The sequence below is a fragment of the Mesoplodon bidens genome (genome assembly GCF_964165515.1).
Source record: "Mesoplodon bidens genome assembly, chromosome: 3".
Lineage (NCBI taxonomy): Eukaryota > Metazoa > Chordata > Mammalia > Artiodactyla > Ziphiidae > Mesoplodon > Mesoplodon bidens.
This window is the reverse complement of record NC_138178.1, coordinates 4,546,364-4,571,243: the sequence shown is the minus strand read 5'-3', so window position 1 is coordinate 4,571,243 and position 24,880 is coordinate 4,546,364. Positions and strand designations below refer to the sequence as shown.

General features: G+C 36.5%; 1 protein-coding gene across 1 annotated transcript in view; it reads left to right on the top strand.

The window, feature by feature from the left end:
• MRC1 (mannose receptor C-type 1) overlaps nt 1–22,205 on the top strand; it is a 97,703-nt gene extending 75,498 nt beyond the window's left edge. Inside the window, exons 23-30 of the mRNA XM_081226758.1 lie at nt 376–478; nt 4,152–4,384; nt 6,618–6,783; nt 7,641–7,790; nt 18,060–18,173; nt 18,698–18,862; nt 20,019–20,060; nt 21,163–22,205. Of these exons, the coding sequence (XP_081082884.1) occupies nt 376–478; nt 4,152–4,384; nt 6,618–6,783; nt 7,641–7,790; nt 18,060–18,173; nt 18,698–18,862; nt 20,019–20,060; nt 21,163–21,413 (1,224 nt within the window). The 3' untranslated portion in view covers nt 21,414–22,205. The remainder of the gene's footprint in view (nt 1–375; nt 479–4,151; nt 4,385–6,617; nt 6,784–7,640; nt 7,791–18,059; nt 18,174–18,697; nt 18,863–20,018; nt 20,061–21,162) is intronic.
• The last annotated feature ends 2,675 nt before the right edge of the window (nt 22,206–24,880 follow it).

The following is a 24,880-nucleotide window of genomic DNA, read 5'->3' as shown; positions in this document are numbered from 1 at the left end:
CTGATAGTTGAGGCTCATGGGATAATGAGGCTGGAGGCTGAGAAGACCGCTCTGGCCCTAGTGAAAGCTGTGGTAGCTTTCAGGGAATTAATGAGATTTCTGACAGCAGCATTTCTCAGAACCAGCTCCAAAATTTATCCAACTCTGCTTAATTTTCAATTAAAATAGCAAGGGTTCAGTGAGGGATCTGCATGGAAGTTGGCCAGTTGCATGGAAAGTAGGGATGAATTGAACGTGCTGTAAATGAATTAGGACTATCCTAAAAGTTGGAGGTTAGGGATAAAGGATTTTTTGTTGTTGTTGCTTATTAATGAATTGGTTTAAATAATTATCCATCCACATTTGGCTTTTTTTTTCTTCTCCATGAATATACAGGCTGACTGTGTTCTTATTATCGGAGGGAAGTCAAGGGATGCAGGAAAATGGATGGATGACACCTGTGACAGTAAGCGAGGTTATGTATGCCAGACACTTCCCGGTAAGTCCTACCAGACCTCGCTGGGCTGTAAGAGGTGGGGTTTTTCCATACTTTTTAAAAAGTGACATTCTTCTCAATTGTGCTGTGAGCCTTAAACTGCTCTAAAAAAATAAAGTTTTGTTTTAAAAAAGTGACCCTTCCCTTGCACATCAACCAGTTGGTTTAAAAAATTTTTTTTAATTAAATAATTAAATTTTTTTTGGGCCGTGCCACGTGGCATGTGGGATATTAGTTCCCCGACGAAGGATCGAACCTGCGCCCCCTGCAGTGGAAGCACGGAGTCTTAATCACTGGACCACCGGGGAAGTCCCCATCAACATGTTTATTTGATTCTCCCTTTCATCCATGGATGGCTGTGACAGACAAAAAGGATATTTTCCGTAATTTATTCATGAATGTGCCCCCTCATCCATTACCAGAAAGTTTGCATAGATTAAACTAGAGGTTGAAACTTTTTCTAATTTTGTTAGAAATTTGGATGTTTGCTTACCTCTACCTTAAAAGAAAAAAATGTCAGAGTAGGGATACCTCACTTCAATTTGTATAATTTGAGAACCATTGCCCCAAAACACCCTATCTGCCTCATTACTTGTTATATATTCTGTGTCTCTAAAAATGTAGATGTCTTATTTGTAGTCCTTTTTTCATCTTAGGAAGCCTAACTATGGTGCAAGGAAAATAAAACAGATGTGTGGATATCGACCAAGAATCAAGATTATGGTCGTGTGCATTTTAGTTTCAAGTGAAATTAGAATAGAAACGTTTGGCTACATAAGAAGAGATTCAGAAACTCAAGACAGATTAGAGATGAGGGTTGGAGATGAGGTGGGTTACTGTCACCCCGAGCAGAGCCCTCAGAGGAGCTTGAATTAGAAGCTACTTGATCTCCCGGATCTAACAAATGTTTCTATACTTTCTGGGGAATCAGGGAACTGATATCAATTCATGACAATGACTGAAAATCACTGAAGGTATTTTCAGATGATTGCAAAGTCCTGCAGGAATTCTAACCTCCTATTGATCCAAAAGAAGGCCCAGGCCAGGCCGCTTTTCTCTCTCTGCTACACCCTTCGAGCACCAGAATCTTAGGCCACTGGTAATGCATCTGTGCTTCCAATCTTTGGGGAAAGAAGGGAGTCCCCTTCCAGGAGGGAATGATGATTCCTAAACTTGTTTAAAATCTTTCTCTTCTTCCTGTAAACACAAGGGATAGAATATTTGCTGCGGACAAAAGATATTTTGACAATTTTTAATGACTTAGGTTTCGGGAAAGGTCGACAGTGTTAACGTAAAAAAGGCAGAATATGAAATTTTATAGATTACTGATGATGCAAAAAACACTTTGAACCCCCTTAAAAAAAAAGAACAAGAAGGCGATAGAAATGCCTCAAAATAGGAATAGTGGATATGTTTGCATCGTGGGATTAAGACCTTTAGTTCCTTCATTGTACTATTGTATTTTTCTTCATTTATCAAAAACTGTCTCTTTCTAACGCTCTCTCTCTATGTATATATATTTGCATTTATATTATATATAATATGTCTATACATCTATATATATCTCTATATATATAACAATTATGAGGAAACACTAAAATATTGAGGTGGTTAGATTCTAAGTAATTTTTTTCTCATTTTTATGCTTTTCTATATTTTCTAAAATTTCAGCAAAGAATGTGTGTTCAGTATTTTTTAAAAGTGTTGTTTTCAGAAAGTCCCTGGTGGTCCAGTGGTTAGGACTCAGGGCTTTCACTGCTGGGGCCTGGGTTTGATCCCTGGTTGGGGAACTAAGATCCCGCAATCTGTGCGGCGTGGCCAAAAGAATAAAATTAAATAAATAAAAAGTAAAACAGTGTTGTTTTTATTCATATATATGAGTATGTATGAATGACTATATATGAATTCATGTAAATATAAAGATACATAAATAAAAACATGAATGAATACATATGAATATAAAACACTTAAAAACAATCCCTTGATGAAACACATGTCCCTTGATGAAATTTTAGAAAATACAGAAAAGCATAAAGAGAAAAAATTACCTATAATCGAACCACCTGAAAATAACCTCTCAGTAATTTAGTTTTTCCTTATAATTTTTTCTATGAGTGTTTTAATAAACAAGCTAATTGGATAAATGAGCTAATTTCCTGGCTGCATATAGCCTTTGGTGAAGCTTCTTCAAGCTTTATCTCAAGCTTCATTGGGCACTTTTAGCAGTCCAAAACTTTTCCCATGTTGTTAAGACAAACCCAGTTCTCTCCAAGCTGGGAAATGATGAGACTGTTTACTTCCTACTGGCTGTAACATGTAAGGATCCGGGGCTGGGTCTCTTGGTTTAATGCTATTCTATCAACACACGGTGGCAGCAACAGCAGAAGAAAGGGGAGACTGCCCTCCTTGCTGAATTAAAATTGTTGCCTTACCAGAGTCTTCAAAAGAAAGTTTGGCATTCTTGGAGTGACAGAACAAGGCACATGGTGGGTTGCGTTGGTATATGCAGTGGAACAGGTTGGAGAATTGGCCAAGACAACATCAGTAGGCAGGGACATCTGGAACCCTAGACCAGGGGTTGGCAACCTTTTTCTGTAAGAGACAGATTATAAATATTGCAGGCTTTATAGACCATAACGTTTTTGTTGCAATGACTCAACTCTGCTGTGATCGCAGACAATCATAGACAGTACGTCAACAAATGAGCGTGGCCGAGTTCCAATGAAACTTTATTTATGAACACAAATTTGAATTTCATGTATTGTTTACATGTCACAAAATATTTTTCATTGTTTTTTTTCCCCCAACCATTTAAAAACTCATGGGCTACAAAAACAGACAACAGGCCAGATTTCACCCTCTGGCTGTCATCTGCTGGCCTCTGTTCTGCCCTAAGGCATCAGCTAAGGCACCCAGAAACACGATTTTTTTGGGTCTTGACAGTAAGTGGCCCAAAGTATGGGTGGGTCTAGAGTAGTTATTAGAAACGCATGCTGAGAGATTGAAGAGGAAAGATCAGAAAGCCAGAGTGACGCCAGCTTGCAACGGCTTCAGTTTGGATAAGATATGGGGTTCACATGGGAAATCATCATAAGATTAAAGCTTGATCCTGAGACCAAGGTTAAATGAAGTGGAAACTGTTATATGGCTTCATTCCAGAGCATAAACCAATTTCTTGAAGGTACATAGATAGGTGAAGTCAAATAGATACAAATAGATGCAAATTCATGGGTGGAATGGAACAGAGTTGGGTGGGGGAAGGGAAGGAGAGGAAGACTGTTCTTGACCTTAAAATTTGACCAAGATGGAAAAAAATAAAAAGATTCGTGTTGACAGGATGATAGATGTTCTTTAGTTTATGAGATTAAACTGTGGTGTGTCTTTCATCCAGATACTAGATCTCATAGTATTTGCAAGTCTTTTTGGTTTTATAGTTTAGAAACTTGATCGTGTATTTACCTTAATATTCTAAGTAGAGTTTGGAAATGACTTAATTCAATCAGGCGTACTGATTAAAAAACAGAACTTTGTGTTCTGGCTCATGAAAATATGTTTAACACCTGACTGTTTGAATTGTGCTGTTCAGATTCTTTTTAGGATGTGTGAGGTATAGAAGTCATGTACTGATGGCACTCAGGTAATGTTTAATATTAATGGAAATAATTTTTTATTCCAGACCCTTCCTTGCCTAGTTCTCCAACAGCAATTCCAACAGATGGCTTTATTAAATATGGTGAAAGTAGCTATTCACTCATGAAATTAAAGCTGCAGTGGCACGAAGCAGATGATTATTGCAAGCTTCACACTTCCCTGATTGCTAGCATTCTAGATCCCTATAGTAATGCATTTGCATGGATGCAGATGCAAACACTGAATGAACCTGTGTGGATCGCCCTGAACAGTAACTTGGTAAGATGCTGGAAACATGTGCGACTTGACATGATTGATAAATTGTGATTGAATATGATTCTCTTCTGTTCATTCTGTTGAATACTTGTTGTGTGTAAAAACCTGCTGGGCTTTGGAAATGATACTGACATGTACAAGACCCCGTCTCTCTAGGACCCAGTGCAAGGATCTAGCAAGTTAGTGATGTTACGTCAGAAATCAAACTAAGACTTACCTAACTGATATTATTATTTTTACTTTCCTTAGGTTTTTAATATACAATGTTACTGTATATTTTGAGTATGAAAATTAAGTTCTGCATCTAAACAGTTTTATTTATTAACTTATTTCTTTCTGCATCTAAACAGTTTTATTTATTAACTTATTTCTTTCTAGTGTCATGATTACAACTATGCCATAGGAATTAAGAAAGCGTCAGGGGCATAGTTCCTGGGTGATGAGGGTATGCCTTATTTTTTGTGAAAAGTCATTCTAGAGCTGCTATCTATTCTGAAACTGTGCAGCTTCCATCTGTGTATGACAGATTTCATTGCGGTCAATTCCCTGTATTCCATAACAGAGAAGGAAGGTTGGCAAAAGGTGGTGTAGAGTGAGAGTTGAGGCACAGAATTAAGAGCGGTGTGGGAGTTGCCAGAATTTTCCTAAAATGAGTCTTCTCTGATGCCAGGGGATCCATCTATCCTCCATCCATCCATACATCCATCTAACTAGTCGATCAGCAAATTCCTAGTACAGTAAATAGAGATGTCAACAAGTAATTAAGAGATAATACAGTGTCAAAGAGAGGTATATACAAAGTGCTGGGAGAGGAGAGAAAAGCGATCATTTGTGCAAGGGGAGAGGACCAACAGGGCTTCTCGGAGAAAGTCAAACTTTACAGATGTGGTCTAGGATGGTGGCTTATAAGGAAGGAGTACCAAGAAGAAATAAAAGGAGATAAGGGGGTATAACTGGAAAGTAGACTGGCGCCAGACTTTGTAGAACTTCTTTTACCATGATGCAGAGATCAACATTTACGCTTCTTGCAATGATTATTTCCTAAGTAGGTTAGTAAACATTTAAAAGTAAGTAGTTACACAATGATTTCTGTGTTTAAACTTAAGCACGGCATTTTTACTTCTATGTTGAATCTATTTTTAGTAACTAATTCTCTTGATAATTCATATATTTTCTTCTCACAAATATGGTCCCAATTCTCTTACGAGTTTAAAATAGGCTTTTATTTATTGTTAGAAAGATTAAATAGCTTTCCATTATCACAACATTTATAACTAAAACAATACTGTTATATTGATTACATCTATGGAGTTAATGATTATGCCAGCATTATTTGATTAAATATGGTAGAATACTACAAAATTCTAACTTGAGATAATGCATGCTTTTGATTTTGTCATTAAATCTTGGGTAATTGCTTTGGTAAATTAAATAATGCAGTTAAAAAGGGGACAGCTGTTTGAATGGTTTAAAAATTCACTTATCTCTGATTAAAGTTATACAGCATCTGTTGTAAGGCTTTACCTGTAAAATTTCTTTTAGACTGTCAAAAGAACATTATTGATAAGTAATCTTTTTGATGTTGTCAATTAATTTGTATGTGACCATAAATCTGCCCAAATAAATTTAATAAGATGTATGCAAATTGAATAAAACAATTATCTTTAAAAGATGCCATCAGATTCATTTTGGTTGAAAGACCACCTAACTGGAAGGTAAGAGACCTAGGCTCCTCTCTTATCCACCCATGTCACCTTGCATAAGTCATTTGTCGTTGGCCCTGTTTCAACAAACAGTCAGAAGATTAGAAGAGATAAGTGTTTCTCTCAGGGGTCCATGAGTTCAATGAAAGTGACTTAGTTTTTATTATCATTTCAATGATAATATAATACGTGTTTTATTTGTTCCAAAGGTAAAACCCCTCTTTTGCACTGAGGGCCTGCAAATAAAGAGAGTTTTCTAGAATAAGATATAGGTTTTTAAGTCTGTGTTTTTCAGAATAGCTTCCAATGATGTCTTCATGGGGAGCTTTAAGAAGTAGTTTTTTCTTAAAAAAGGCTGCATTTCCTGAATTTGAGTTGGTAGAAATAATTTATAATGTTCTTTTTATTCCCAAATGTTGAAGATTCTTTGTCAAATCACAGTCTTAAATATACTTTTTACTCTTTGCTGGGTTCTTTTGGTATTTTCTAAACGAAGCCAGGCTCCATGTTAATGGTTTTTTTTGTTCTTGCAGACCAATAATGAATATATTTGGACCGATAAATGGAGGGTGAGATACACTAATTGGGCCACTGATGAGCCCAGACTGAAGTCAGCATGTGTTTATATGGATCTTGACGGCTATTGGAAGACAGCACATTGCAATGAAAGTTTTTATTTTCTCTGCAAAAGATCAGATGGTAATTGAATCCACAAAAACAATCAAGGAATTTGAAATTTTCTCAATAAGCTAATACAAACCACCATTGATATTCTTAAACAGTCACATGTTTTGGGGTAGCTTAAGGATAAGATAAAACATGTTCCTTCACCTAACCAAAGACTGACCTGGCAATAAACAATATACATAGATCAAAATAACAGAGAAATTTTCCTTCATTGCTAGAGTTTATTTCCTCTTTATACATTTCTGAATTTTTATTATTGGGATAGGCCTCTGAATCTATGATGTCAGAGTCCTCAGGAAGTGATGATTACTTTTGATGTTGACAGCACAGCTATATCAAAATAATTTTATCAGAATATGTGTAGGTTCATCAGAGTCAGTGATATTACAGTGATACAGTCCTAGAATACAGTTATAGAGTCAGACGGTGGTAAAGTCGTAGAATTCTACCTATACCATTTAGTTATAACATCAATGTCAGTCATAGCTAAGAAGGTTTTATAAGGGCTAGGATCCTAGAAAAGGAAAAATGTCTAGAAGGAAGACTGCCTTTGCAAATTATTTCTGGTTGACCTTTTAGGGGAACTTATTAACGTCTTTGTAGGTATCTATAGATCTACATGCTTAATTATGAATGTGATTGACCGCCGTTATACCATAGTACCTTCTATGGAAATACATTTTAAATGAAAAAAAATGATAAAGTAAAAAGAATACTCAGTAATAGAAATGGCATATCCAAATGATTACCATTAGAGTTAAAAAAAAATAATGATAGGCAATGAAAATTTCCTTAATGGCTGATATATTATTCTATGTACTAAAGAAACTTCAGGTCTTACTTTATTTGAAATGTCTTTTTATTAACAGAAATCCCTGCCACTGAACCCCCACAGCTGCCTGGTAGATGCCCCGAGTCAGAGCACACAGCGTGGATTCCTTTCCATGGTCACTGCTACTATATCGAGTCTTCATATACAAGGAACTGGGGCCAAGCTTCTCTGGAATGTCTTCGAATGGGTAAGTGCCATTTACCGTCAGAAAATCCCACAATCATCTATTTAGATTACCAGGTTACTAGTAACACTGTATATTAAAAACCTAAGGAAAGTAAAAATACCTGTTTCTTTGTCTTAATAATTTATATTGTAACAGAAAGGTCAACATCATGCCCCCCAAATATAATTTCTAACATTGTAGCCTCAAAAGGTGAAAGAATTCTGGCAGAAAGCAGTGACTCGCTGAACAAGTCTTTCTGCCCTAATATTCTAAATTGTTAGGATTATTATTCAGAGTGTTGTGTTCATCTTTTATCACTGGTCGGCTCAGGCTTCACAAGTGCCCAGGAACCATTTTGCTTTCCCATGAATAGAAAAGCATTTAGATCTGATTATCTTTGTGAATAAATACGAAACAAAACTCAAATGACATGACATAGATGAACAATTTCCCTCCTGAAATAAAAATGTCAAATAAAGTGAACTTTTCAGGGTGCATTAAAAAATCTACTTAGTTAAATCCCACTGAATACTTCACTGAATTACTTTGTGGCTAAATTTTGATAATGCCCTAAGTCAGGGCTCTTCATTCAACCTTGGCGAGCAAGGGCTACATGCTCATTTCCTTCAGGTTCATTCAAAAGTCAGTCTGGAGTTTTCACTTCTTTTTACTTTTATGTTTAGTTTTTTTCTTCAGTTTTATTGAGGTATAGTTGACATAAAATTGTAATACATTTAAAGTGTAAGAGATGATGATTTGATACACATACTTGTTGGGAAAGGATTCCTAACCGTCAAGTTAACATGACCAACACGTCACATATTTACCTTTTTTTTTTTTTTATGGTGGGAACACTTAAGTTCTAATCTCTTAGCAAATTTCAGTGATACCATATAGTATTATCAACTGTAGTCACTATATTATACATTAGATCCTAAGACCTTATTTATCATATAACTGAAAGTTTGTACCCTTTTACCAGCATCTCTCTATTCCTCCCACCCCCCAACCCCCTGACAACCACCATTCTACCCTCTGTTTCTGGGAGTTTGACTTTTAAATTCCACCTATAAGTAATATCATGTAGTACCTGTCTGCCTCTGTCTAGCTTATTTCCTTAGAATAATGCCCTCCAGGTTAATCAATACTGTTGCAAATGGCAGAATTTCCCTCTTTTTAAAGGCTGAATAATATTCCATTGTATATACATACTACATTTTCTTAATCATTCATCTGTTGATGGACACTTAGGTTGTTTCCATGTCTTGGCTATAATAAATAATGCTGCAATGGACATGAAGTGCAGCTATCTTTTCGAGACAGTGATTTCATTTCCTTTGGATATATACCAAGAAGTGGGATTGCTGGATCATATGGTAGTCCTATTTTTAATTTTTTGAGGAACCTCCACACTGTTTTCCAAAAGGACTGTACCAATTTACATTCACACTAGCAGGGTTCCCTTTTCTCTTCATCCTCTGCATCATTTGTTATCTCTTATCTTTTTAATAATAGCTAGCCTAAACAAGTGTGAGGTGATATCTCATTGCGGTTTTGATTTGCGTTTCCCTGATGATTAGTGATGTTGAGCACCTTTTCATGTACTTCTTAGCCATTTGTAAGTCTTCGTTGGAAGAAAAAATCTGTTCAGGTCCTTTGCTCATTTTTTGAATTGGGTTATTTTTTTGCTATTGAGTTGTATAAGTTCCTTGTATATTTTAGATATTAAACCTCTATTAAAACATGTGGTTTGCAGAAATTTTCTCCCATTCAGGAGGTTGCATTTTCATTTTGCTGATGGTTTCCTTTGCTATGCAGAACCTTTTTAGGTTGATGTATTCCCATTTGTTTATTTTTGCTTTTTTTCCCTTTGCTGTTAGTGTCAAATACAAAAAGATTAATGTCGAGGAGTTTATTGCCCGTGTTTTCTTTTACGATTTTTATGATTTCAGGTTTTACATTCAAGTCTATAATCATGTTGAGTTGGTTTTTCTGTATAGTGTTAGATAGTGGACCAGTTGTATTCTATTGCATGTGGCTGTCTAGTTTTCTCAACACGATTTGCATGGAATAATTTTTTTTAATCCCTTCACTTTAAGCCTATGTATGTCCTAAAGTTGGAATGAGTCTCTTGTAGCATATAGTTGTCTTGTTTTTTTTTTTTTCTTTTTTAATCTATTAAGCCACTCTATGCTTTTTGATTGGAGAATTTAGTTCATTTATATTTATAGTAATTGTTGGTAGGTATGCACTTAATATTGCCATTTTGTTAATTGTTTTCTGTCTGTCCTGACCTTCCTTTGTTCCTTTCTTCCTCTCTGCTCACTTCCTTTGTGATTTGATGATTTCTCAGTAGTATTACTTAGATTGTTTTCCTTTTATTTTGTGTATCTACTATAGGTTTTGTTGTGTGGTTATTGTGAAGATTACATGAAACATCTTATAGTTATAACAGTGTATTTAAAGCTGATAACAACTTAACTTTGAATGTATGCAAACAGTCTGTATTTTTACATTCCCCTGACCTTTTATATTTTTGATGTCACAATTTACATCTTTTTATATTGTGTATACATTAACAAATTATTGTATTTATAGTTGTTTTTCATACTTTTGTCTTTTAACCTTTATACAACAGTTACAGGTGATTTACTTACCACCATTATAATATCAGAATATGCTGGATTTTCCTATACACTTACCTTTACTGTCGAGTTTTATATTTTCAAATATTTTCATATTACTAATTAGTGTCCTTTCATTTTAGCTTGAAGAATTTTTTCCCCTTGACATTTCTTATAAGGCTGGTCTATCGGTGATGAACTCTTCCAGCTTTTGTTTGTCTTGAAAACTCTTTATCTCTCATTTAATTCTGAATGACAGCTTTGCTAGGTAGAGTATTCTTGGCTGGAAGCTTTTATCTCTAAGCACTTTAAATATTATCTTCTCACTCCCTTCCAGCCTGCAAAGTTTCTCCTGAAAAATTTGTTTTGTCTTACAAGGGTTCCCTTTTATGTAACACGTTGCTTTTCTTTTGCTGTTTTTAAGAATCTCTCTGTCTTTAATTTTTGACAATTTAATATAATGTGTCTCAGTGTTTGTCTCTTTATATTCATTATATTTGGTACTCCTTATGTATGCTTCCTGGATCTAGATGTCTGTTTCTTTTCCCAAGGTTAGGGAAATTATCAGCCATTCGTTCTTTGAATAAGCTTTCTGCCCCCATCTCTCTCTTCTCCTTGAATTCCTGTAATGTGTAGATTGATCCTCTTGCTGTTGGCTCATAAGTCCTTTAAGCTAGCTTGACTCTTTTTGATTCTTTTTTTCTTTTTGCTTCAGGATATATTTGACTGCCCTTTGTTTGAGTTTACTGTTTCTTTCTTCCAGTTTTCTAGTCTGCTGTTGAACACCTCTACTGAACTTTTCATTTAAGTTATTGTGTTCTTCAGCTTTGTGATTTCTCTTTGGTACTTTTTAATATTTTCTCTCTCTTTGTTGAAATTCTTACTTTGTTCATGCATTACTTTCCTGACCTCACTGAGTATCTTTATAGCTGTTATTCTGAACTCTCTATTGGGTAAATTACTTGTCTCTGTTTTATTAATATCAGTATGGAGATGTATCTTGTTCTTTTGCTTGGAAAATATTTTGCTTTTTCTTTATTTTCCTTGACTCTCTGTGTTGGTTTCTGCACATTAGATAAAAGAGACACCTCTCCCAGTCTTGAGAGTGGTCTTGTGTGGGAGATGAACCTCATCAGTCAATCCAGCCCAAGTTCCTGTTTGTCACTCAAAACTTTGTGGTTATACAAGCTGTTGTCTTTGTTTTTAGTGGCTCCCAGTGGTTGAGGGTGTGCCAATACCTGATGATATCCCAAAGGAGAGGATCACAGTTAGCACATAAAAGCAGACTGATTAGAAGCTGGACCCTCAGGCAGCACCTGGGAAAGTATATAAGCCAGGTGTGTGTCTAAGCTCCTTCCAGAGACCTGTTGGTGACCTGATTTTATCATTGCAGCAAGTCGGAGAAAGAAGGTGGCAGAAGGGCCCACCAGCTCCCCCAGGAGGATCACAGCTAGCCCCTCGCTGCATGCAAATTAGCAGCTGGACCCCCCCAGGCAGCAGGTTGTAAAGTATGCAGTCAGTCCCCTTCTAGGGAAAGACTGAGAGATGGGCATTTTTATCTGTTCCCTCTTAGCTGAGCCCTGGGAGAATAGCCATGGCAAGTGTTTGGTGCCCACTAACAACTACTGCTTTATTTTCTGTGGTCCTATGGGTCTCGTGGCTGCAAACCCCATTAGCTTCCAGAGTTAGGCATTTGGGGGGCCTATTCCTTCAAATAGAGGAACAGGAGCCTAAAAATTTGGGGTGCTAGATGTATGGTTGAAACCCTTCTCTATTCAGGGAGAAGCTGGCAATTAGGGGCTCCCTCCTGATTATACGGCACTGTGCCATGGGTGGGGTTTATGAAGAGAGTGTGTCTCAGCCTTTCCTACTCATTTAGATGTTTGTGTTTTCTCAGTTGCTCTATATGTAGGAGTCACTGAGTTTCTGGATTTTACTGATAGAATTGCTCCATGTGTAGGTGTTCACTGGTGTGTATGTGGGAGAAGGGAACTTCAGGAGCCCTCTGTGTTGCCACAGGGAGTTTTAAAACTCCCTATGAGTTTTTACTTTAAATTCTGAGTCAGGAGAAGTCTACTTTGTCAGTTTTTGCTTCATGTATTTCGAGGCTTTATTGTTCAGTGCATATATGTCTATATTTGTCATATCTTCTTGATGAATAAAAACTTTAATCATTATAAAACATCCTTATTTGTCTCTCGTAACAATTTTTGTCTAAAAGTCTTCTGTCTAGTATCAGTATAGCCACTCCAGCTCTTCTTTATTTACTATTTGCATGGAATATCTTTTTCCATGCTTTTACTTTTAACATGTTTATATTTTTGAATCTCAAATATGTGTTTTGTAGATAAAATATAGTTGTATTATTTAAAAATTTATTTTTATTTTGTATTCGTTTTGCCAATCTCTGTCTTTTGATTGGAGTACTTAATCCATTTACATTTAATGTAATTACTGATAAGGTAGGATTTATATCTGCCATTTATTTTATATTTGTCTTATGTATTTTGGTTCCTCTATCCATTTCTACCCTCTTTAACATTAAGTAGATAATATCTAGTGTACCACTTTAATTTCCTTGTTATATTTTTTACTATGTGTTGTTTAGTTATTTTCTTAGTGGTTGCCCTGGGGATGATAAATAACATCTTTTTATTTATTTATTTATTTATTTTTAAATTTTTTTTTCGGTACGTGGGCCTCTCACCACTGCGGCCTCTCCCTTTGCGGAGCACAGGCTCCGTGGCCATGGCTCACGGGCCCAGCTGCTCCGCAGCATGTGGGATCCTCCCGGAGTGGGGCACGAACCCGTGTTCCCTGCATCGGCAGGTGGACTCTCAACCACTGCGCCACCAGGGAAGCCCATAAATAGCATCTTAATATGTAACAATCTAGTTCAAATCAATATAAATTTAATTTCAGTAGAGTACAAAATTTTGCTCTTATATAGCCCCTTTCCCTCTACAGTCCTTTGTGTTATTATTATCATATAAATACATCTTTATACATTGTACGCCCATCAGCACAGATTTATAATTATTGTTTTATGCAGTTGTCCTTAAATAATATAAGATTAGGGCTTCCCTGGTGGCGCAGTGGTTGAGAGTCTGCCTGCCGATGCAGGGGACACGGGTTTGTGCCCCGGTCGGGGAAGATCCCACATGCCGCGGAGCAGCTGGGCCCATGAGCCATGGCCGCTGAGCCTGCGCGTCTGGAGCCTGTGCGTCCGGAGCCTGTGCTCCGCAGCGGGAGAGGCCACGGCAGTGAGAGGCCCGCGTACAGCAAAAAAAAAAAAAAAAAAAAGATTAAACAAAAGTATAAACAAAAAATAAATTCGTACTGTCTTTTGTTTTTGCCTATGTAGTTTCCTTTATTTCTTCATGTGGATTTAAGTTGTTTTCAAGTATCTTTTTATTTTGGCCTGAAGGATTTTCTTTAGTATTTCTTGTAGAGTAGATCTGCTAGTGACAAATTCTCTCCATTTTTGTTTATCTAAGAATGTCTTTAAAGAAGATGTGACACATATATACAATGAAATATTACTCAGCCATAAAAAGGAATGAAATTGAGTTATTTGTAGTGAGTTGGATGGACCTAGAATCTGTCCTACAGAGTGAAGTAAGTCAGAAAGAGAAAAACAAATACCGTATGCTAACGCATATATATGGAATTTTAAAAAGCAGTGCTGATGAACCTAGTGGCAGGGCAGGAATAAAGACGCAGATGTAGAGAACAGACTTGAGGGGATGAGGGGAGGGGAAGCAGGAATGAAGTGAGAGAGTAGCATTGACGTATATACACTACCAAATGTAAAATGGAAGGCTAGTGGGAAGCTGCTGCATAGCACAGGATGATCAGCTCGGTACTCTGTGACAACCTAGAGGAATGGGATAGGGAAGGTGGGAGGGAGGCTCAAGAGGGAGGGGATATGGGGACATATGTATACATATGGCTGATTCACTTTGTTGTACAGCAGAAACTAATACAACATTGTAAAGCATTTATACTCCAATAAAGATGTTAAAAATAAAAAAGAGTGTCTTAACTCTTCCTTTATTTTTGAAGGACAGTTTCGCTGGAAAGAAAATTGTTGGTCAACAGTCATTTTCTTTCAGCCTTTTGAGTATGTCATCCTACTGCCTTCTGGTCTCTGGGGTTTCTGATGAGAAAGCAGTGTTAATTATATTGAGAAAATCTTGGACATGATGAATCACTTCTCTCTTATTACTTTTAAGATTCTCTATCTTTGGATAGTTTGATTATGATGGGGAGCTTCTTGAGATTATCTTACTTGGATGTTGTCGAGCTTCCCGCATGTTTACATTAATGTTTTTCATCAACGTTGGGAAGCTATTGGCCTTTATTTCTTCAAGTATTCTTTCTGCCTCTTTATCTCATTCCTCTCCTAGGACTCCCATTATGTGTATCTTGATTTGATTGGTGATGTTCCAAATATCTTTGAGACTCTGTAAATTTTTCTTCTTTTTTTCCCTCGTTATTCAGACTGGATAATCTCAAATTCGTTGATTATTTCTTTTGCTTAGTCAAACTCACTGTTAGGCCTCTCCAGTGAAGTTTTCCTTTCAATTATTATACTTTTTAACTCCAGAATTTTATTTCTTAAAAAACAATTTCTACCTTTTTATTAATAGTCTCTATTTGGTGAGCAATTGTCTCATACTTTCTTTTAGTTCTTTAGACATTTTTTCCTCTAGTTCTTTAAACATCTTTAACATAGCTGATGTAAAAAGTCTTTGTCCAGTAAGTCAGAGGTGTGGCTGTTTCAGGAACAGTTTGTATTGACTGCTTCTTTTGCTGGTATGGGTCATACTTCCGTGTTTCTTTGCATTTCTTATAATTTTTTTGTTGAAAAATGAATATTTAACTCTGGAAATAAGTTTATTTCCACTCCACAAGGTTTTTGTTGCTGTTTGTTTAGTAACTTTCCCTCATGAATTCTGTAAAGTTTGTATTCTTTTTCCAGTGCGGTTACTGAAGTCTCTTGCCTACTTAGTTTAGTGGTCAGCTAATGATTGGGAACGTATTTCCTTAGTGCCTAGAACCAGAAAGTTCCCCAGGTTTTACTGAAGGGCTCGGTCTGAAGACATGCCTTCAACACTCATATAGGCAGTTAAAAACTCTGCCTTACCCTTCACTTCCTGCTTGTGCAGACCTTCAGGGTCAGCCAGAGGTGAGAGTGTAGGGACTTTTCAGATCTTTCATGGGCATGCACATAGTCCTGGGCATGTACACACCCCAATGTGTGTCTGTGGCCTCCTAGACTCCCAGGAATAGGTCAATGCTTCTTAAAGCTCCCTATGGACATTTTACTCCATAGTTTTTCCTTTTAGTTTTTTGGTTACCTTGTTGTTTCCCTAAAATGTTATCACTGCTTCAGGCAGCTGTGATATTAGGTACTTGCCACTGTTAGTTTTTGACAAATACCCCCAAGGAAAAGGCTGTTTACATTGGATGAGCTCTGAGTCAGGTCAAATCAAGGCAAGCTTTGCCAAGTGAGGTTTTCCAGGGAAATGTCAGAGAGATCAAATAATGGAAATTCTTTGAGAATGTGACTTAGAAAGAAGCCCAATCCCATTCTGACTTTCCCAGTGTCTTCCTGGCTTCTGGTTTTCACTGTAATTTTGAGGCCGTTGGTTTTTAAGGCAGTCACAGAGCTAGGGATAAAGCTATGGGATTAGGACAAGTTAAAGCACCATGTAGCTTACTTTTCTTACTGAGAGTCAAGCATTTTCTTGAATAAATGCTTCCTGGATTGTTACAAGCTGTTGGTTAACTTTCAGGGTTCTGAAAAAGTTGATTTTGAAAACTTTGTTAGTGTTCTTATTGCTTTTGTAGAGGAGAGGAATTTCAGGGGTACTTACTCTGCCATTCCTTATGATGTCACTTGAAACCTGCTTTTTCTTAATTAAAAAATGTTTTTCTTTCATGTTGCTGAGTATTTTTTTAAAAAAATCTTGCAGTGAATGTGTAGAAACTTTGTTTTCAACTTTAGATAACTATATTTTCCTGTTAATGAATGATTCGCATTCATCAAAATATGTCACAAATATATTGAAATAGTTATTGTCTATGAAATATGTTTAATAATGGATTATGAAATTATGCAATGAAAACAGTCATCAAGAGAATAATCCAGGACCCAGTAACATGGGGTGCAAGCATATGGCTAAGTATAGGTCCTCAAGATCCAGATGCCTGGATCATGCCATGACTTTGCCCTCCTCTATCATTAGGATCTTGGTAAATTACTTGCCTTCTGGACTTTAGACTCCTTATCTGTAAAATGGAGCAACAGTAGTACTAATTTAATAAGACTGTTGAAAAATTTTAGTGACGTCATGCTTATAAAGCCCAAAGCAAAATGTCTGGCATAAACTGCTTAAATTATATTTTAAGTTGTTATTATTTAAAATTCTGTAATTTAACTATAAAATACAGTACTGGCACTGAATCAATCTTTGACTGGGTTGTCAATGCCATAGTCATCTAAGCAGTCTTTCTGTTTCCTCTCTCCTTTTTGTGCAGTCCTATACATAACAGCTGGATTAATACTCCTAGAGTGCATTGCATCATTCTGCTGCCTGAAAAAAACTGTGTTTTTTAATCACCACGTTACCCTAAATACCAATCTCCTACCATCTGCAGTGAGACCTAACCCAAGTCTTTTTTCACCCATTGACCAGATTCATCCAGCCAAACTGAACTATCTATTAACACTATTCATTTACCCCAATAATTGCCTTATCTATCTATCTATCTATCTATCTATCTATCTGTCTATGTATCTATCTGTCTATCTATCTATCTGTCTGTCTATCTGTCTATCTACCTACCTACCTACCTACCTACCTATCTATTTCAGATCCTGTTACTAAAAACCAAATATGGAGAATTCCATGCATCTGTGAGCTATCTCTGTTCATGAAGAAGCTCTATGCTTCCCTTTCTCTTCATCTTTTCTCTTATTCTTCCTCTTCCTCGAATTATTTTCTATCCTTTCTACTTGAAATATTATGCTCCCTAGTATCTTAAATTCTGTCTCCTCCATGCTCCCTTTTAGTTGCTTCCCCTAAAACAAATATTCTCCTAATACATTTCTTTATACTCTCAACTCATTACTACCCACTGAACCATAACCTTCTTAAACATTCTTTGTCCTACTCATCTTTGTACATCCTGCAATGAGTCGTTAAGTGCTTGTACACAAATGATGCTTAAAAAAATAATATTTTCAGGGCTTCCCTGGTGGCGCAGTGGTTGAGAGTCCGCCTGCCGATGCAGGGGACACGGGTTCGTGCCCCGGTCTGGGAAGATCCCACATGCCGCAGAGCGGCTAGGCCCGTGAGCCATGGCTGCTGAGCCTGCGCGTCCGGAGCCTGTGCTCTGCAAGGGGAGAGGCCACAACAGTGAGAGGCCCGCCTACCGCAAAAAAAAAAAAAAAAAAAAAAAAAAATAATAATAATAATAATATTTTCAGAATGGAAACAAATTCTTAGAAGCCAAATGGCCACTCTTTGAAATTCTTCTCCTTAAGTGGAGATAGTGGGATGATTTTTATTGCTCTTAATATCAATACTATCATTATAAAAATATTTTCAACTACTTAAATATACTCCCGTCATATTTATTCTTTTGTACTCTGCAGGTTCCTCTCTGGTTACCATTGAAAGTGCTGCTGAGTCGAGTTTCCTGTCATATCGAGTTGAGCCACTTCAAAGCAAAGCCAACTTTTGGATAGGATTGTATAGAAATGTTGAAGGTAATTTTTGCAGCATGTTTATTGAATCACAAACATTTCAAAATGTTGTAGGTAAAACAAGTTTTCAGTCCTATAAAGTCTTGCCTTAACTAATGATTAATTTGTGAAGAGTTTGAAAATTCAAACTCATATTTTCATTTGAGGTAAGAAGTGAAAATTTAAATGACTCACATATTAGGCTATCTTGAAAGTTGCTAATTAAAGAATATCTACTGTAGCTGAGTTAAAGAAGTTAAAAAAATATTTTCTATCTTTTGCCAGGAAAAAAACAATTAGGGGAGGATAAGTTTACATATTTATACTAATTAGGAATAAATTTTCAACTAAAACTACATGAGAAACACATTCTCAGTTTCCCTGTAACAACTAGTTACTATTATCTTGCCTGTGAAAAGTTTGGTTGTAAACAACTGTTGATTACAGTATAAAATAACATGCTTAGAAATTTTACATGAATAAGTTGAATTTATTTTAAGGCAAGTTATTTTTAACTTCTATTTTTATTGGCTTTCTCTGATAATCAGGAATGTGGCTATGGATAAACAACAACCCAGTCTCCTTTGTCAACTGGAAAACAGGAGATCCCTCTGGTGAAAGAAATGATTGTGTCGCTTTATATGCATCTTCTGGATTTTGGAGTAATATTCACTGTTCTTCCTACAAAGGATACATTTGTAAAAGACCAAAATGTAAGTTAGAATTTGTTCTGTGGTATGTGTGTTTCCAGGCTCCCATCTCTTTCAAATATTAAGATATCAGGTGTGTAATTATCAATATAATGCGATTACAGGTTCCTTGCAACCTCTCCCTCTTTATAAATGAGAAATCCAATCTGCCGTGGTGATCAGTTGCTGTCTGCAGTTTTGAGTGAGCACAAAACACTCTCTTTCTGCTTAACTGACATAATGATTTTGGTATATCAATACATTTATAATGGGATATCCATGCATATGGATTTGCGAAGCTGTGAGCAGTTTGGAGAGCCAGGCCTGTGGCGTGAGAGAAAAAGGGGTGAAATACTTACCCTGGCCAAACCAAAGTGGACGGTGGGGAGGAATGAGAATTTATTAAGGAATAAATCATGTAACACCAATTAAGTTTCCTTCTGAGATTGAATCACAGACCATGTCAGGACAGGGGCTGGGGGAATTACTAATATTATATGCCCATGCTTTGATACTCTCTGGACTTCCATAATGTTTTATGCCATTCTACTTCATGTAATATGTTTCCCAAGAGACAAAATTATAAATTAGATAAGAGATTTAAATAAATGAGTTGGATAAATTAACACTCCATCCCCAGTAGATTTTATTTTATTTTAGAATTGCATAGTTCTTCATTCTTTGAAAGCTCTGTTCTAAGATACCATACCCTTTGGTGCAATGTTGGAATCTTATTTTATTTTTCATTCAAATGCCTTGTAATACCTTATGCTTCAGTGAGCCATTTTCAAAACTGCTAGCCTAGGATACATTATTTATGGGTAGATTGGGTAGATTTTGAGGGTGAGTATCAGTGGCTCAAATGCAACTGGGGAGATCATACTTTCAAATCTTCCAATGTATTCAAACTCATCATGCAGCTATAGGATGCTGTTATAGGATAGATAGATAGATCAATCTGTATAAATATGCAGATTTTATCTATCAATCAATCATCCATCATCTATCTATCTATCTCTCTATCTATCATCTATTTATTGTCTATCTATATCAGATATCACCATAAATCCAACATGGATGATTTGATGTATTTGTAAACCAAATAATGCTCACTATCTACATGCAATTATTATGGGTTTTTAATAAGTATTATTTAATTATTTTCTTATTTTACAAACAGTTGTTGATGCTGAACCTACTCATACATTAATTACAACAAAAGGTAAGACCATTTTGAAATTTTAATTTCCATATTAGTAATATATCAATCAAATTTGTTTGTTTTAAAAACCACAATAATCTCTTCCTATCTGCCCTGCACTCTCAGTCGAATTTCTTGAGCTATACTAGCCTTTGTCATTATGACATCGACTTTCCTTAAATGATGCCCTAGAAAAGCAGGCCTTGGAGTCAGGTGGGTGTTTTTATCATAGATCTTACTGAGGACATTGATTGCTCTGTTACAAAGGGTTGCCCTGTGAGAACTCACCGAGGAAATTTCTCTTAGGAATCCCTGTGATTTTTCTCTTTTCTTTTTAAGCAATGTTTTAAATTTTAATTTTATGGACAGCTTGAATAAGGAACTGATCCTCTTTCACTCATGTTGTTCGCTGCTAAAAAAACTCAAAGTGAGATTTATGGCTTGCCTAAAGCCCCCTTATTAACTTCATAAGTGCTGTTTGTGAACTAATACTCATGTGTTCAACTTTCCACCACTCACTTTCTTTTTTCCCCGAATTATTCTGAAACAGGTGTAAATATTTTAAAATTTTAAAATATTGCACCGTAGTCGTAACTTTTGCAGTTTGGGGCGCAACTGTAAAACTGACACCACTTTCTTACTGGTTCACAATTCCATAGATGGAAGATTGATTCCCACTGTAGATCTCAGCAACCTTAGCAAACTTTTTTTCTTTCCTTATTAAGTTGAGAACTTTTACCTTTTCACTTAAAGGAAGCACTTTATGGCTTCTCTTAGGCATATTGGATTGCCAGCATCGCTCCTCTTGGGCTTTGGGGCCATTATAAAATAAAATAAGTGTCACATGAACACACACACACACAATAAATAAAATATTATACGAGTTCAGGGCTACACAGATACATGAAATATTCTTACAACTGCATAATCATCTGAACATGTAAAATAATCTTCTGTGTCACATGGACGTCTGTTTTCATGTCCTGCATTCTGTTTGGCAAATGTCACTGGAAAGAAAATTTATGAAGTTTAGTTTTCCTAAGAAGAAAGTTGTATTGTTTCCATAGCATTCTACTCTCTGCCTCCCCTTAACTCGTTTCCTAATATGTTTATTTATTTATAGCTGACCCAAGGAAGATGGGCTCTTCCAAACCATCTTCCAATGTGGCAGGAGTGGTAGTCATCGTGGTCCTCCTGATTATAACGGGTGCTGGCTTCGCTGCGTATTTCTTTTATAAGAAAAGACGTGTGCATTTCCCTCGAGAGGACACTTTTGAGAACACTCTCTATTTTAATAGTGGATCGAGTCCAGGAACTAGTGATACAAAAGATCTCATGGGCAACATTGAACAGAATGAACATGCAGTCATCTAGAATCATGGTGTGATTTAGGTATATTTGAATTTCATAAGATTATAACTAAAATGGTAAAGCCTTTCATTCAATGTGATTATTTCCTTTCAAATTAGTACTGTATTACACTGGTCTGTCCTTTTCCTTTGCCTCATGGAAAAAATAATTGTTTATTTTCTAGCCTGGCAAGATATTTTCACAAAAGAGGGATAGTAACATTGACTACTATGTTTAAAAAGTTCTTAGATGAATATACAGCATTGGTGTGTAGCTAGTGTCAACTGCATACAGATTACAAGAACCCCAGAAACAACCAGCTAAGCTTCTTGAAATCATTTAAGGAGCTCCCAAAGAATTGTTACCCATTGAATAGTTATTCAGTAATTAGATGCCCATTTGAAAAGCGAAGTACAAATAACCTCAGGTGACACAAAAATTTAGTCACTTTTTTTCTTATACCCATCTTGATTTTTACCCCAATGATTTAGAATTATATTTTTACATGTGCGGAAAGAATAAAGCAGCTGAGAATCTTGTTTGCCCCAAGCAGGATTTTCCAGGCTGAATATTGCAAATGTGTTCTTTGTCCTGTTTTATGTATATCAAGAATGCAAAGATGTGAAATAAAAATGTAAATTTGCATAACTGGATGTATTTAGATAATGTGAAATAGACATCAAAAACAAGGTCTATTTTTAATGGATTTGTATTTTGGTGATCTTGGTAAGTGTAAATTTTCTTTTAACTGAGATTTATTTATCCATTTACTTTACACTTCACTGTACTCTGAAAATAAATGATATTATTAGTAGAGGAATTCTTTAAACTCTTCATCTGTTTGGGAAAAAAAAGATTGTTAAAATACTGAGCATAAAATGAATTTTTTACCATAATGACTTGGCCAATTTCCCTGGATCTTTTCCCTGTAACACTGACTTATTTCAGAATTCAACAATCAAAGGCACTGTTATTGGGAATTAGGTCTCTAATATCATTTTCTCACTTTAACAATTCCTTTTTTTTTTTTTTGCGGTACGCGGACCTCTCACTGTTGTGGCCTCTCCCATTGCGGAGCACAGGCTCCGGACGCGCAGGCTCCGGAAGCGCAGGCTCAGCGGCCATGGCTCACGGACCCAGCTGCTCCGTGGCATGTGGGATCTTCCAGGACCAGGACACGAACCCGCGTCCCCTGCATCAGTAGTCGGACTCTCAACCACTGCGCCACCAGGGAAGCCCAACAATTCCTTTTTGCTTAAAAAGTTTTGCCTGAGATAAAGCTTTATGTACATTGTGAAATACATTGGAGGTGTCACATCTTGCACAGGTACCGTGCTCCCAGCTCATTCTTGCCTTTCCCAAGGGGTTGCTCACGGGCAGAAATTCCTTACCTGAGGTCCCTAAACAGGACTCCTTAGATGGCATTAAGGGGTCTATGAAGGCCCCCCAAATTGTATGCCAAATGTCTCTATTTGTGTTTATGCCTTTTTTTTTTTCTGGGAAGAAAATAGCTAGATTTTCAAGAGAGTCTGTAATTTAAAAAGGACTAAGAAGTAGTGTACTGTGTAGGAGGTAAGGTGAGGTTTGCAATGCCCCACCTTAGATAGGTGACAGGTAGAAAGAAACAGGATGAGAGAGGTGGGCAATTGTGGGAAAGTTTGCTGAGAACAAACAACTCTCATGCTTCAGACAATAGAAAACCAATTGCTTTTATTTTCCTGGTAAGAACACAACATATTCCATTAGAGGAAGTTCCAGTGGAAACAATGGCTATGGTATCAAAGGAGCATGTGGTTAATTATACTGAAAAAAATCTTCATATATACATATTTTTTTCTTTTAAGATACAATAGAAAGATACAGAAGAGAATTAGAACTGTGAAAGAGGAGTGTATGAGTAGGCATGATTTACAAATTCTTTACACAAGTCATTTTCATCATAACTCAGAGCTGCGTTTTTGCAGAAAATATTTTGGACTTCAAACAACATGTATCTCAGATAAAATGTCTTATCCTTTAAAGAAACAGTATTCGGCAGGGTGCTGAGTTCTATGCTTCACACCCTCACATTATCCACTCAAACATACAATCAAATAGATAAGTCATCTGTATCTATATATGTACCCAAATTAAGTAGTAACATATTAATAAGCATGTTTTTTTGGAGGGGGGGAAGTTTTATAAAGCAGAGAAGAGCAGTTTTTGTTTTGTTTGCTTTTTTGCATTTCTTTTTGGTTTTGGTTGTTGTAGTTGATTTGTTTTTGTTTCTGTTTAAATAAATTATTTTATTTATTTATTTTTGGCTGCGTTGGGTCTTCATTGCTGCACGCAGGCTTTCTCTAGTTGTGGCGAGCAGGGGCAACTCTTTCATTATGGTGCGTGGACTTCTCCTTGCAGTGGCTTCTCTTGTTGTGGAGCACAGGCTCTAGGTGCGCAGGCTTCAGTAGTTGTGGCACATGGGCTCAGTAGTTGTGGCTCACAGGCTCTAGCGCGCAGGCTCAGTAGTTGTGGTGCACGAGCTTAGTTGCTTCGCAGCATGTGGGATCTTCCCAGACCAGGGCTTGAACCCTTGTCCCCTGCATTGGCAGGTGGATTCTTAACCAGTGCGCCACCAGGGAAGCCCCTGTTTTTGTTTTTTAACTGGAAATTCTTTCTGGGGATTAAATGTTTAAGTGCTCTCCTCAGTGGTTTTGCACTTGTTTTCATCAGAATTCCACAGCCAGAAGATTCTTAAGGATATTTTTTTCCCAGGTGAACTCAAAACAATGTGAATAGTCTGTAACTTGAACTCTAAAATTAAAGATGATATCTCGAGAGACTGGTAATATCTTGCTTCATCCATTTTCAGTGTTCACTCAGTCATCTGTTTGTACATTTACCCATTAGTTCATCAAGTATTCCATGAGCAACTAATACATATGCCAGGCATTGAGCTAGGTCCTGGAGATTCAAATATGGGTGAGAAGCAGTGCTTGTCCACAAGAACTGCACAGTCTAGTGGAGGTCCAGACACAAAAGATCATTTTGGGGGAATTTTTTATTGATGTATACTTGATGTACACTATTATATAAATTACAGGTGTTCAATATAGTGATTCACAATTTTTAAAAATTATACTCCATTTATAGTTATTATAAAATGTTGGATATATTCCCAATGTTGTACAGTATATCCCTGTAGCTTATTTTATACCTAATTGTTTGTACCTCTTAATCCCCTACCGTTATATTACCCCCCAGCCTGTAGCCACTAGTTTGTTCTCGATATCTATGAGTCTGCTTCTTTTTTGTTATGTTCACTAGTTTTTTGTATATTTTAGATTCCACTGGTAATAACATACAGTATTTTTCTTTCTCTGACTTATTATTTAGAATAATGCCCTCCAAGTCGATCTGTGTTGTTACAGATGGCAAAATTTCATTCTTTTTTATGGCTGAATAATATTCCATTGTGTATATATACCACATCTTCTTTATGAATTCATCTGTTG